The 16,474-nt window shown below is 33.2% G+C and overlaps 1 protein-coding gene across 1 annotated transcript; it reads right to left on the reverse strand.

The window, feature by feature from the left end:
• Positions 1-2,972: 2,972 nt before the first annotated feature.
• On the reverse strand, positions 2,973-7,101 carry LOC107928781 (mitochondrial adenine nucleotide transporter ADNT1). The gene is given in 9 exon segments (XM_016860046.2): positions 2,973-3,405; positions 3,486-3,583; positions 3,586-3,829; positions 4,115-4,228; positions 4,355-4,467; positions 4,900-4,937; positions 5,038-5,201; positions 5,459-5,507; positions 6,636-7,101. Coding segments are annotated over 9 exon segments (1,062 nt in total). The 5' UTR covers positions 6,794-7,101; the 3' UTR covers positions 2,973-3,321.
• Positions 7,102-16,474: the final 9,373 nt, after the last annotated feature.

The following is a 16,474-nucleotide window of genomic DNA, read 5'->3' on the forward strand; positions in this document are numbered from 1 at the left end:
GATTATGCTCCCGATAAACTAAAATTAGTTTCATAGCCTTCAATGCATGATGGATCTTAGTAGCAACATTACAAATCATTTCTGGTAAATGCTTGTGGGCACGAAACGCTGGAATGCTAAATTGCTGGGCTCTAATCGTTGGAGTAAGACAAACTTTGGAAGACCAAAGTGCTAGAAGTATGAAGAGCAGAACACGAGGGGTTGATCTCCGTAGCTTCAGAGCGCAAATGCCAAAAGAGCATAGTCATCAGAGAGAAAGTACAGTCGACAGGGTGCGCAATTGATGTTAGTGTTGCTACAGTGAACTCTACTACAGCCAAAGCTTGATTCAAGTCGACCGTGTCTGCATTACATGTTAATAGCCACGGACAAACACCTACAGGGTTCTCATTGACGTTATATGTTTACAACTTTTGCAGTCAATCATTTACAGTTTCTTGTTGACATGGTTTGAAACTTACGACCAGGTATCTTTAATTCCGCTTTTCAGAGGTCATGCTCGAGATGAGATTGTCTTTCTGCACACTTGCTGAGAGAAATTAATCGGTAATCTGGTCCTAATTTGACTAAGAGATGACCAAGCATTGTTAGGGAGTATATGAAGTGCCTAGTGCATCATGTTGACCCCAAAAAGGATGAACAGCTTAAAGGAAGTAAACTAGGTAATTTCTACATTTTACCACTAACTCTGGTTCCTGGATATTTCAAAATGCCAGTCAGCTTAACATGGTATTCTATTTAAATCAGATTATCTAGCTTCTTTAAGCAAGGTGCGAGAAGCGGAGGAAATCATCAGAAAGTTGAAGTGTGAATCTGAAAGAACAGAGCGCAGAAAATCAAAACTTGTGGTTGAGAATGAAGTGCTGAGGCATAAACCAGAGAGTGCTGCTAAGATGGAAGATGAGGTGAATCGGAGATTGGAAGATCTGAATAGAGAAAACAATAACTTAATTCCACAAAAAAGATATGGCTGTTAAAAAAATTGAAGACGGCGAAGAGTTTAAAGATCTGGGAAGAGAAATTGATTGGCTGAAAGAGGAAAAACTAACTCTAAAGCAAGACCTAGAAAATGTTTGGAAGTTTCCAACATGCAGCAACAGCTGGAATCTGCAGAACAGCAAATTTCTGAATTGAGCCAGTCTTAATGCTGCTTCAGAAGAAAATAAGTCCCTAAACTCAACTTTTGGAGGTTTCAGATGAGGTTCAGCAGGCGCGGGGCACAATACAACAACTCAGCTGACTTGAGTCCATCAAAAGAGGAAATGCATAAGCGAACTTTTCACGCTCACAGAATTACATGAGGTGCATGGAAATCAACCATCTGTTCAGATAAAAGAATTAGAGGCACAAATGACAAGCTTGGAGCAAGAGCTGGAATTATTGAGAACAACAAACAGAGATATGGAAGTGCAGATAGAGAACAAAGCAATTGAAGCAAAACATTTGGCAGAGCAAAATGTAGGACTGCAATCCCAAATTTCAGAACCTGAGATGGTGTCACAAAAGAGAGAAAAGGAGCTTTTGACTCTCACGAAGAAACTTGAGGATAATGAGAACTTGACAGTACAGACCAATAAACTGCTACTGGACATGAAGAGGCTACGGACCCAAAAAGCTAAGATGGAAGAACATATTGTATTTAGAAGTGATGAAGCATCAACTAGCATCAAGAGCTTAATGGATCAGTTAAACACATTGCAACAGGAGCTGGAGTCCCTGCATAGCCAGAAAGCAGAACTGGAACTGCAGCTTGAGAGAAAAACTCGAACTATTTCAGATTATGTGACTGACATAGAAAAGGTAAACTTGAAGCTGCACAAAGTAAGATGGAAGAATCATCAGAAGAATTCCATAGAAACATAGAATCTAAAAGTCAAATGGCAGCTGATCTGAAGCAAATTATGAGGACCTTCGAAGAGATCTAGAAGCAAAAGGCGATGGGAAAATTACTTCGTCAACCAGATTACAGATCAAGCTAGGCGAGAAGTACAAACAACTTGAAACTTCATTACAGGACTGCAAGGCAACTATTGAAGTCACGGAAAGGAAGATGCAAGAAATGGCTGGAGAGCACAATTAAGAACATTCAATCCAACCATCAAATAGTAGCTGATTTGGAGCAAATTATTGAAGACTTGAAAAGAGATTTAGAAATAAAAGGTGATGATCTGAGTACTTTAGGCGAGAACGTTCACACAATTGAAGTTAAGCTCTGCTTGTCAAACCAAAAGCTTCAAGTCACAGAACAGCTGTTCACAGAGAATGAAGAGAGCCTCAAAAAAGCAGAAGCAAAGTTCCTTGAAGAACAAAAAATGATTGAAGAAAAGATCAAAACACCCATTCCAGGATGATCATTGATATCTCAGAGAATGTGAAAGCTGTCATCCGTAAATTTGAACATGGCTATGGAAACTACGACCACCATGTTGAAGAAACATCGAAAGAACTAAGGATTGCTAAGTGTTGGGTCAAAGGGACAGAGTGAAAAGAAGCAGCTGATGAATGAAATGACTAATTTGATTGAGCAACTAAAGCATCAGATAGAATAAGAATCTACATTGCAAGAGAGAACATCAGGTAGAATAAGAATATAAATTGCAAGAGTTGAGAAGCTATATTAAGGAAAATAAGGAAGAAGAGAAAAATAATCTGCTGAAAGCCATCAAGCATTTGGTGAAGGTGGAATTCTTAGAGATGGCTGGCTAAGAAAGAGAAGGATCAAGCATACTGGGTCTAAGAGAAGAGGAGGGACGCCATTAGGCAGTTGTGCATGTGGATTTAATACTACCGTATGTGATGACCTAAAGGAAATAATCTCTAAAACTGTCAGGGTCCAAAAGGGCAACAACCTAGAGGAAGTCCTAGATATATTTCATTTCATTATTATGTTCATTCTAGATTTGCATTATGTATCACTTTTCATATGTTCCTTTCCAATCAAGTTGAGCTATTGATATAAAAACATCCTAAGGTAATGTTTAATTTGTTGCATGTATTTATTAGAATAATCATGAATATAACTTGGCAACAGAACATTTTAAGTTCACTAAAAGCGAAATCTATCAGAATGTGTATCGGCTGCATCATTTCCTAATGAATATACTATTTTCTGATAACCTCCCAAAAAATACTTATTGGCAAAAGCATATATGAATATGAAAACTGAAAACCTAAGAGCAAAGAAGACAATAGCTATAAGGAAGACATTAAAAAAATACTAAAAGTGAGCTCTAAATATCCTCCTACCTTTCCTTTAAAAGCAAAATAATTCTTGCTCATCAAAATGAACACAAAAGATTGACCAAGCTCTTGGGAGTTCCTTCAGTCAGATATCCTTAACTCAACTCCAAGTACATCCTTCACCAACTCGTACGTGACAAATGCAATTGCTATAGATGGAACCACCTAAAATGGGATGGGAAGAGCATTTATTATGCTGTTGGGTATAGAGAAGTTGATTGCAGAGACTAAGATGTTAGCCTAACCTTCACTGAATTCGGAACCAAACCCTTGTATAATGCTCCAAAACCTTCATAGCGCACTGTTTTCCTGAATGTATCAACCATACCATTATATTCAATGGGGCCTTGTTCTTCCCATCACCGGTGACAACTGAAGCAGCATCCTTCCAGCCCACCATCTGCATTCTGCGTCGAATGACATCAAGAGGGTAAGCAACCGTCTGGCCAATGGTTCCAGCAGCAGCTCCACATGCAAGCCTTGTTGTGACACCCAGTTCAGAGTCCTCAACTAGCCCAAGGGGTTTCCTTTTGATCAGCCAATCTTTCAGAGATTCATAAACAGCAAAATTAAGACCGACGTAAGGTACCTATAAACATCATAAAAGTCATTTAGGCCTTTGCATACAAACATAAGGAGATGATTCTTCCCTTATTGAAGGCCAAAACAGATGCAAAGTGAAAGGGAATAGACCATTGTTTGCCAATGAACAGCTATGTGCAATAACGAACCCAACACATAAGCAGAAATTTAGGAAGGGCTAGAAACAGAACGCATCATCCTAGCAGATGTCTACGTCTATCTGAATGCAGATTCCTGAAGTGCAATAGAAATTAAAGAGTGCAGGTTTCAACGCCATAAGAGTTTTACTTACAACTCCTATTACAGATGGTAACCAGCCTTTGTACAATGCACGGGGTCCTTCTTCCCTTAATACTGTTAAAAGAGCATGAAAGATTCCTCTATATTGGCGAGGCGACTTCTCAGTCTGCAAATATAACACATGAACATTAGCCACCAAAGTGATAACAAGAGGCAGGCCTGTATCTTCAGGCATGAGAGTTATCTGACGTAAGTCATATCAATTAAGGTAACAGAAACTCAAAACAAATACCTGAACTGTTAGACGACCTCGTACCATATCCATTGGATAAGTTGCTGACATGGCAATGATTCCAGCACATGCACCAGCTCCAAGGCGTAGAAGTGGAGTGAATTGTGCATCCTCTGTAAGATAAGGTAAAATCAATAAAGTAACAAGTAGGTAAGCACAACATCCATAACCACTGAAAAGGCAACTCATCTTCTGCCAATCAGGGCCATATAACAAATTCCATTTATTTCCCCATTCAGCACCAATGTTTGGCAGAGAAAACATGAATTAGTTTAAGAAAGACAATAGCATCATGGTAACTAATACAAGATCATCAACATTACAGGTACCACATGCAGACAGAAAGGGATGCACAGTCTTTGTCAATAACATCCAGTGAACTTATTTCTTATAACACAAAATTAGTTATTCAATACACAAAGTTCACTAACAGTACAGTACTTCTTTGCCTCAATAATTGCACAACAGTAAATGAAATTGAATAGTAACAATCAGCTTCAAATCTCAAGAATATTTACAAGTATAGTGCTATTATAAAGGCATACCATTTCCTGATTGCTGCCGATATAGGTATAAAATCCCCCTGTATTTAGAAAGAAGCAAAAAGGAAGAGATTAGTTCAAACTTTGTACTGTGGTAATAACTGAAGGTTAATAGTGAAGAAAGGAACTGCCAAGGCTTACTTAGAGGCTTCTTCGTAGCTGAAAAACTTCACTGCTGAGTTAGGAATGATGCGAGCACAATTAGTACCATTTCCTTTAAACATTCCCCTGAAACCCTCAGTTCTCCATATGTATTTCAAACCCTGGATTGTTCCATTGTATTTTATACTATGAGGATTCTGAACCTGCAGGCTCGGAAAGAAAATCCTGTCAATCTACAGGCTGTAAAAAAATGGAAACAGCTACTCTATAATAGAAATACTCTAGGACATATACAATGTAGTTAAAGCTCTGATTATCACCAGCAGTAACAAAATTGAGAATAGAAAATATGTTGAACTTTCACTAGGAAGAACAAGGAGGCATTGGCTATAAACTATAGCATTGCAAAAAATGAGAACTTAATGGATAAGGACCAAATGATGATGATAACATAAACTACCTGAAGTAAAATTTTTAATCTTTCTAGGGGAGCAACAGCACTACGTGACCTGAAATAGATACAACATACACTAAGTAAAGCAAGCTGGCAATGGAAATGGAAAGTCAAACATTATAATAATACAATATAGATACAAAAGTATTCCATGACCATAGCAGAAGGTGCAATCAGGTCAAATGAAAAAAAGCATCCAAAGGGCAACAGGGTAATATTTCATCCTCAGATCTTCCGTACCATTCCCACCATCTTTAGGACAACAAAAGTTGCAAGCAAAGGGTTTAGAAAATGGAATGAATATATTCTTCATTTATCAACATCAAAAGAGTCAACCATCCCTCAGGCCCTCCAGTGAACTACCAGCAAGGCCACAAAAGTAACCATCAAATTTCTCCAAGCATCAAATGGCACCATAGTCAATATCCCTGAATTTTAACGACCATGCCTCTTACTGGGAGTGGAAATATACAAACAGAGAGAAACCATATTGAAAACACCTCACAACCTATTAAAATCCTAAATGATGAAAAAGGCCTTTTTTTCCCCTGAAGAATCAACGTACGTTAATTCAGTGACAAAGTAACTGTTACTTTAAAAAACCATTTTGCATCTCCAAGAATTTCCACATCATTACCAATAAATACCAAACAGTGACCTTTACATGGTTATCATCCCTTATTCACAAATACCAAAAGAAGAAGAGACCCCAATTCAATATTTTACATAATTAGAGTATCAATAGTAAAAGATTCATAAAACAGAGAATTAAACATATTGAAGAACATTTTCATCATAAAAAAATAAAGAGTGATTAAATTTTAACCAAAAATACATATTTTCTTGGATTCAACATAATAGAGGAAAAAGAAGCATACTTCGATTTTCCAATTTCAAAGTTAACAAGTCCTGTTAAGAAAATCACTGCTTTCCAGAAAAAGTAACTGAGTTTATATAAAAAAAAAGGTTACATTATTTTTCTAAAAGCGGAAAATTATGATACTGAGTTGAACAAGCAAAAACAAGAAGGAAAAAGAAAGTTTTCAAAAAAAAAATAGATGAATTAACTTAAAGGACCAAAAAATTATCGGAGGAAACAAAAAAACACGATCAAACTAGTCGAAGATTAAAAAAAAAGAAAAGGAAAGGCAAAGAGCGGATCTTAAGAAAGAAAGGGACTTACACTCCACCGGCGACACCACCAGCAACAAGAGACTTGCAAATACTAAGCAACGCATGGCTCGGCGCCTTAACTCCTTCGCTAGCTATCTTCGCTTCTTCCGCCAGATTCACGATCGTCGAGACCGCAGACTCGCTTCTTTTCACATCCTCAGACGCCATTTTTTGGGAAATAAAATTTAAAAAAAAAGAGAGGAAAAAAGCAATTCAGACAGAGATATAACGTTGGAACCGTAACTTATCCGATCAAAATATGGCGCTGAGCAGACACCGGTGATCGGAGAAGAAGAAGAGATCCTGTTTGCAGTGATTAGGGGAATGAGTGAAAGTGAGCAAGCATTGGCTAAGTTGATAGAAAAACAAAGAAAAGGGTACTTGTAGAAAAATATATAACTGCTGGAACTTGGCGGAGATAAATGAAATTTCCATATCCAGAATACCCTCTCTTTTCACTCTACAACTAACCCTCGTTTCCTCTCAAAACAAACAAACAAAAAATATATATATATATTTTTAATTAATAAGATTAAAAAATAAATCACCAAAATTAATATGAATATGATATAAATTTGAAGTGTAATATTACAGTAAATTATAAGATTTTGTTTTGATACAAGGAATTATAAAAATATAATAATACAAACATATACACAAGTATACTTGGTTTGGAATCTTTAAAATTGTACATTAAATAACGAAAAAACTTACTTTTTCTTATAAAATAGAATTGTGAGTTACCCTTTAATTAAGAATCTTACCTTGTTTAATGATTTTTATTAATTTAAAGTTTTGGAATTTAATATAATTATAGTAAGAAAAAATGATACGTTATTGGCAATTATTTTTTCAAGATAGTATTTAATTCGAATTTACAAGTTTGCCAAAAATATAAATTCCTTTTAGTTAAGCTTTTAACGAATTTTGGTAAGAGTAAGAAGCTAAATATTTTAGGGCAGAAGTAGATTACGATTTCCTAAACTCATTCTATTCCATTAAGTAAATATTGCGTATCGCACTGCTATGTTTGGATGATTTTCCTAAATATAACCTAAATCCAAAATATCCTTTCCATTAATATCAAGTTTTAGTAATCAAATTTCAATATTTCATAAATTACAAATAAATAAATCAATTTGCGATTTGTCATTTGTCATTTGGCACTTCGCAATGTAACGTTTTAACTCGCACTTATAACAGTTTTTAATAAAATTAAATTATGATAAATGTGGATAAAATTTTAGCTAGAGTTGATTTAAAATTTTTACATATAAATTTTATATAAAAATATAAAAAGTATTTGTTATTTTTTAAATATAAAAATATTTTAATCATTTTGATTTATAATATCAAATTTTTAAATATAATATAAATTAAAGAAATTGTCATGCGCTTTATAGTTAATTTTATTTTTTTAAAACATGTAATAATTTTATCTTTTCAATTTTCGTTGATAATAGAATACTAATGCACATAAACTTTTGTTATTTTACTAATTGAGTTTATTACTTATTAGATTATATCACAAGAATTTTTTAAAATATATATATTTATAAATTTATTTCTAATTAAAAGGAAAATATATTTTTTGAGTTGAATGAGTCTTAACTCGGTTGTCATTTACATTGTTGCTATTATAGAGGACATAAGCTAAAATGTGTTTATTTTTCTATTTAAATATTAAAAAAAGTTATGAGTACTTATAAGCACTATATAAAAAGATTAATATTATTTTAGAGTATTGGTTGAATTTTTCTTTATTAAAGCCTAAGGTTCAAAATTGTATTTGTAAATTATTAAAAAAATACATAAACACCTTTGAAATAAATATTTGTTGTTTGTTAAAATGCTATTTTAGATTTTTTTTAATTGAGTTGTTATTTAGTTAATTCAAGACATAAACTTAGTGAAAAGTTTTATATAATATATTTATTTAAAACCAAATAACACTTTGGTTGAAATGGTAAAATTAAGAAAATAAATGTTATGGGTGTCTCATGTTTAAATATCATTAGAAGTTCACATAAAAAAAATATAAAAATGCTCTCAAATTAATATGAGTTGTTTTATCAAAATTATAACATTCTGATAATTTAATAACTGAGTTGGGACTCGATTATGGGTGACACTAACTTAGCCAAAAATATTTATTTTATAATATTATTTAAGCCCTTGATTTAGGTTGTGAAATTACAAAAATGCCTTCTCTTATTTAAAGTAAGTTATATTATTTGACGGTGTTTAAGTTTTTTAATTAAAAAACAATAAAAAAATATGCTTATGTTGGGATTTGAATTCATGCCAATTGTATTAAATTTTATTTTTATTTTTTATACAGTTTAATTTTATTATGCATACTTTATTACCTCCAATTGCATATATTGATAATGTTATTGATTGAGCTGGTATCATAAATCAATTTGACACTAACTCGAGATTGATGATAATATAATGATAAATAATTGTACTACATTTAGAATTCTTAATATGATGTATTACGTGTTTAAATTTCATTTTACTTATAATTTAATATATTATTTATTTTAATATTACATATATTTCATGTGTTATTATTAATTAATTTCAAATTTTATTTTTATTATTTATTGTATGTTATTTTTAGACACTTTTCTATATTTTTAGTATATAATTTTCATATGGGTATGTGTGATAGCCATATATATAACAAGTATAGAAGTGTAAATAGATGATAGAAATTATTCATATCATATTTTTGCTTTCGCCCTCTCTTTATAAGCAAAAGCTGTGGCTAGTTTGATGGAAGGGGTGAGGTCCACAAATTTTGATGATAGTGAATTTCGAGCACATAGTTAAAGGCTAAGGCAGAACCTGAAGAACATCATAGTGATGAGTATAGAGTAAAGAGAAAGGGAGAATTTCATGGATGTTAAATAAAGAGTAGGTTAGGATAGTGCCATTTTCATCCACATATATATATATTTTTTGGGGGGGGGGGGGTGGGGGCGGTCCTTGCTTAAAAATTCAACTGTACCACCCTCTTTTTAGATTCTTGTGCGTTGTGGATGTAGTTATGACAACGATTTTTCAAATTTTTCTACATTTAATATTTTCATATTTAAATTAATAATTATTTACTACATTCGTAATTAATTTTTTAAGGGTTGACTTTACCAATTATATTTTTTTGTTTTATTTTAGTTATTTAAATATTATTTGTTAGTTTAATAATTAAATTTTTTAAAATTAAATATTTTAATCACTCTCTCATTAGTTATCACTAAATGAGTGATAGAAGTTGATATTGACTTTTTTTATTGGTCCAATAACAAATTTAATCTCTACTGTTTATCAAATCAATCAATTTGATCTTAAATATAAAAAATCTAACAATTTTAACCTTTAATCAAGCAATTTGAAGTCATTTTCATCTTTTATGGTGCAAGGAGAACCGCCACCTTGAGTATTGGATTGTGGAAGTGTAACAAGAAACAAAAGATTCTTGAGGCACCATGGACGGATAAGTTGCATGTTAAGAAATTACTAAGTGAGTTGGCTAATTCCATACCCGCATTGCAAGAAGAAATGGAACCTATGTACCAAAATAACCAGAACATACTTTGGGTTTTTTGCATAAAAGCCCCAAAATCCTGAATTCACCCCAAAAAAACCTATGCACCAAAATAACTAAAATCCCTCAAACCAAAAATTCATTATTACCTCCACAACTATCACCTTTGGTCACCATCAGCCAACCACCATTTTTGTTGTTTTCATTAGCAAACTGTTGGACATCGCTGTTACACTTCCCACCCAATTAAGTGTCAACATCTGATGCTCTCGGTTGTCTTGCAGCAAGCCCATGCGACATGCATGTACTGTTGTTCCTGTGATGCCGACTATTGAGCATGATGCCTAGCCCATATGTGGTATAGGCCGCTTGATCATCTCTTAGCTAGTGCATGATGCCTCGGCCATGCGATTGGTTCTGCTAAGTGTTGAAACTGACAAGGGCACGATGTACTCGCCTATACACCCAATCGTGTGATCGACTAGGCGTGATGCTCGACAATCGCCACTAGTTGTACACGGCTACTAGGGCGTAAAGCTCCGACAACTCCTACGCACTGTGCATTTGGCTAAAGTGCAACACCATGGCATTTTGTGCTATTCCTGTAGGTCCGACAGTGCTCTAAGCAATTCCGCCCACACTATCACATGTTGGTTAGCCATCCATGGCGGTTTGTGGTTCATTCATTTTTCGCTCAGTTTAGCTTATGGGCCCGTCTCGCTTTTTTGGGTTTTGCCAAAAAGTTTAAGGTACTGAAATTCCTAGTTCGTTTCCAATTTATATGATTTTTCTAATTTTACACAAAAAACCATATGTGGAGATGAAAGTCTACTAATTACAAACATAAAAATTAGTAAACTTAAAATACAACTGATCTAAAATTTAGGAACCACAACTTTTGGCAAAATTACTTTATAATAAAATAAAATAATTATAATCCATACATTCATATATACAAATCATAAACATGCTCACAAACGCAAAAATAACACTTCTCATCAATTTACTCAAACAAATGAGCGAGAGAAGTAATTTGGTAAACAGGTAGACATTATACACATACCACAACCTAGCTCTAATACTAGTTATTAAAAGAATTTGATTTAGAAATAGTTTCTTGCACTACAGAAAACTAATTTTTTTTATAGAACTTGAGTGGTTGTGTTATTTACAGCAATAAACCCTTTAACCATATTTGTACATGTGTTTAGGAATAGGTGATCGTGCCTTGGTGTACAGACGCCGAGCAAAGAACTAGCACAAAATATCATAAATTAAAGTGGCTTGAGTGCAAGTGTGATAGGTCAATCATAATATTTTTAAGTGTTACAATAGAACATTTTGAGTATTCCAAGGATCGAACCCAAGAGAGATTGGATGATAAGGTGACTAATAATGACAATGCATGCAACTAGGAAGTCTAGCTAGGTAATCACTCAATATCATATGGAAAATCATCATCAAAGAATAATTACACTAAACTACATCTAGGAGGGCTAAATTGAACAACAGACATAGGTGCGAAAATATTAATTCAATGAGATAAAGTGGCCAGTTGATATCCATGTTGCTAGTTAATTATTGGATTAGGGATCTAAATTACACAAACTCTTAATTAGTCCAATTTTACTTTTCAGTTGTCATTTTACCCAATTAGATGACTTAGTCTGATTTATCTCTCGACTTCACTAAACTAAATTGGGACAAGCTAATTGGCTCAATAGGATCCCCTCTCGGTCTAACCTGTCTAAATATTCACCTAGAGGCATCAATTCTAGGTTTTTAATATTTGATTTAGTCTATTTTTTATGATTTAGTCACTAACCTAAAAACTAACCATGCATGTAATAGCCCATCCGGCGAGGTCTCAGTATTTGAATATTATTTAGTGTGTTTTGGTGAATTAAGTGTAAAGATGAGTAAGTGAATTGTTTGTTTTGGTTAAGTATAGAATTCTTTGTATGCTCCATTTGGAAAACTCTTTGCTTGACGAAGATCTGTGGTTTGGTGGACTCTTCTGTTAGGTGTACGCCACCCAGATGCTTTGGTGAACTTGCTTGGTTTACTGTTGAATGGATTTATTTATTATTAAATAAGGAAATTTAGTTAGTTAAATTAAGACTTAGGTAGAATGGAACTAAGCTACAGTAGATGAAAAGACTTAATTTTTTTTATAAGCGCACTTAATCATGAGAATCAATAGTGTTAGTTGAATTATTTGATTCTTCCACTAAACCTTATCTTCGTGCTTAAGTATATAAGGATAGTAGTGCATTCACCGAAAACCTTTACATTTTCTTTGTGTACATCTTACTCCTCAATCTTCTTTTCATTTTTTGAAAACCAAAGTCCAGAAAACCTGTCTGAAATTGGGTTCACTTTAGTCAGCCAACTTATAGATTTTCCATAGCTCTCTAGTAATTACTGATGAACCCTAGGTTATTTTTAAGTCTATTTATGTTTTTCAATTCTACATGCATAAGTGTTATATTAGTGTGTAAGGAAGGAAACTTCCTAGTTCTGCATTAAGTGTTAATGTTTCATGCATGCATGCTTAGATTCGATGAATTAGTAATCTAATATGTTTAAATAACCTTATTTTTAGCTCAAGACGCTACAAAAGGTCAGAGTGACAAAGGCAAAGGATTTACTATTTAGACTTTGTTATTTTTCTAGTGAGTTCATTCTTGCTTCCATGTGGTGTGATTATCTTTACTTTATAATATTGTAAGGTAAGTATTCTTACTCTGTAAAGGATGACTAGTATTTGTATGTGTGAATAATGGTTGTCTGTCTAGAGTTATTAGTTTGAGTTCTGTATGTCTGAGCTTGCTTCCATGTGTTGTGATTATCTTTACTTTATAATATTGTAAGGTAAGTATTCTTACTCTGTAAAGGATGACCAGTGTTTGTATGTGTGAATAATGGTTGTCTGTCCAGAGTTATTAGTTTGAGTTCTATATGTCTAAGAAAAAAAGTATGGGCCATTTTCATGTTAAGCTACTACCATCTGCTTCTGAAATAAATAGAATGATATGAAATGATCTACGGAAATGAAGTTAAAGGAAACATGTTGTGTAGTTTCTAATGAGGCAAATATATTTCTTACAAATCGAATTGGCATAACACAACTAAACATGCTACTGAATGATTATAAATTGAGAGTTATAAGGAGAGAATGTATATGAATGAAACAGAAACATTTGATATGACTCTGACTCTAAACTCTGGGTATGTGGTTGTATGAAAATGGAATGTCTGAGTTATGTTGTGTTGGCATACAATATTCACCCATGTGACACATCATTGGTGCACTGAGTGTGTCTGAGTTTTGTACATGCCATTGGGTGTACTCTAAAATGTTGATTGATTCTTTTGAAAGATTGAATTGTGCTATTAGTATTCTGCTTAAGATCTTTATGGAACTCACTAATTTCTTTTAAACTTACCCCATTACCCCAGTTCCTTCTCAAGTCTACTATTGAAGGAAGATTTTTTAAGGACAAAGCCAGAAGACGTCTGCTACTGTGAGATATATGTTTACCTGTATTATGCATGATAATGGGGTGATGTCTGATTGTATTTTTGTAAAGAATTTGAACTTAAGACCCATAGAATTATGATTTAATGAAGTTTTGTCAAATTTTATGGAATGATTTTAAAGTATTATATTTTGGGTTGATAAAAATATCTTACTAAAATTCTATACACCAGTTGGCTTTTACTCTACTTTCTGTATTTTATTAAAGGTTTATTACAAAAACTATAATTTTACAAAGATTATGCCATCAACAAGTTTGAAGATATGATTTCTAGGTAGTGTCACGTCTTATTTAGATCTTTTTTAAGGGATCAGGTTTGGCATGTTATAATGCAACATTTCAATCAACCAACCACCATAATATTTAGTGCATATTCATCATCAACATATAAATATTAGCTAAGTTCATGCTTAAATGACTCATCAAATAAAACATAAAAAATAATGTTGAGAAGTTCTTAGAGATTCTTGAATGAGTTTTTGTTGAAGCTGATAACAACAACAGAAGTGATGAAAGCATAGCCAAAGTTGAGATTTGTTCACTTTTGAAAGTTCTCAAAGATAAAACATAATAGATACTTTAAAGAGAAATCAAAATAACAAGAGAAAGTTTTGTATCTAATTGGAAGAAAGTGAAAGCTACAGTAAAAATGAAGAACTAACAGCTACAAACTAACTAAACTTGTAACATCCCAAAATTTAGTTTAAAATGATGTAGAATTATTTCAAAGATGATTAAATGACACAATGGTTAAATGAAAATGAGCAGTCAGTGCAATTAGATCAAGGTCTCGAATTTGATCCCCTTCCTTGTAAAATAGCTAATTTTTTGCTAAATTTCTCCTTCTCCTTTTTTTGTGTCATGCAAGCCTTGAACTTTAGGTATAAATATAACATTTTCTTGTATTTTTCAGCCTTTAAGTCAATTTTCCCTACCCTAGCCATTCACTTTTTTTCTTTTTCAATTTTCTTCCTTTTTTCCCATTACAGTGCTACCCATCGAGCCTTCTCTTTTTACCATCCTTCCCTCCTCCATTGATAATGAATTTTTGGTCAATTTCCTCATATTTTTTTGTTTTTTTTTTCAATTTTCAAACTTTAGATCTTCCCATTTTCTACTTGAAATTAGCCTCCTTTGCTGCCACAAAGTTCTCTATTGCCACCCCTTAGCATCTCTCGGGTAAGTGACTCATTTTTTCCATTTTCCCTTCTGATTTTTTCATAAAAGATTCACCATTCAAAATCTGGAATTTTAGTAAATTTTTATAATTTAATTAATCAATTTCAATCCATCAAACTCATCACTTGAGTCGCCCAAAACAATCTCTAAAACCGTCACTGTTGATGGTGATTGTCACCCCTAAAGTTTCTCTTTTGGTAGCTATTGATTTGAACCCTAAAACTGATTTAAATCATTGATTCCAGACTTTATTTACAGTGATTTTCAAGCCTAAAATAGACTCTTTTCAGCCCTAAAACAAGTATTTACGATGCTTTTCAAAACAACCCCCGTTGTGGCCAATTTTTATGGTGTGGCACCCCTAGAACCATTAAAAAGGGCTGCTGGTTTTTCGTACATTTACCACCCTTTTTTCCAGCAAGGTTTTAATTCATAATACCTCATTCTAATTGACCTCTGATATGTTACATTATAGGAAAATTCGATCTTAGTTGTTCGGTAACTTAGATCTGATGAACTGGGAAGCGTAAGTGCGGTTATTTGCAGGTTAATGTGTAGTTTCAACTTGATTATTAGGGAATGTGTTAGTTGATTAAATTAAGGTTTAAAATGGATTATTAGCTACTAATTTTTCAATATTTTATTGTGTTAGGTGCTACTTTAAACGCCCCGGACCAGCAATGAAGCCGTTAGTTGTTCGCGCGCACGTCTTGCATCAAATCAGAGTAAGTAGTCTTGTCTATTTGGATTTAAAGTTGGAATGGTAAAACTGATTTGATTTAACCCTTAGAAGGTGCTTATTTTGCAGCAACTTAACTCGATAAATATTTTATTTTAATTTAGGTTTAGTTTAAGTTTAAAGGAGGAATCGCAAATTTCTCAAGTAGTGTTACGGTTGTGCGAAATTAAGGTGTGGGTTCTAACCTATAAATTTGAATGCTTAAATAATATTTTTAATAATGTTTGAGCTTGTTGGTTGTGCTTATATAAATGGCTAAGTAAGTGGTTTTAATGTGGCTGAATCAGGTATGTTTTGAGCCCCAACTAAATGACATGTTTCGCAAAATTGCATACCGGATGTTTGTATGAATGGTATTGGTATGGAATAATATCTATGGCTTAATGATATTGTGTATACTGATTGTAGGAATAGCATGTAATAGAATGAAAATAAGTATTGAATGCCTGAAATGTATGGGTGATATGCTATGAAATGTGCTGAATGAAAGTCTACTTTACGAGCACTGGAAAAATTGCTAATAAAGTGATAATGAAACTATGGTGTGTTAGAATGTCATCGTATTGAGGGTGAAATTTAATGTTTGATAAGTTTTAATTCTGAACAAAAGTGAATGATATTATGAGGGCATGTAGAACATGCTATTGAAATGAGAATGTAATGGAAACATGTTTTTGATTGAAAATTTGTATGACATATTGCATGTGCATGGAGTGGGATTATGTAGATGAAGGAGGAGTTTTGTAGAGAAATTGTGACATATGAAGTCCGCATTTATGTTTTCAGTGCACTGCACTTAGAGTAATGAGGAGAATGTCAATTATATCATTTTTTAT

Source organism: Gossypium hirsutum, chromosome A08 (assembly GCF_007990345.1).
Source record: "Gossypium hirsutum isolate 1008001.06 chromosome A08, Gossypium_hirsutum_v2.1, whole genome shotgun sequence".
Lineage (NCBI taxonomy): Eukaryota > Viridiplantae > Streptophyta > Magnoliopsida > Malvales > Malvaceae > Gossypium > Gossypium hirsutum.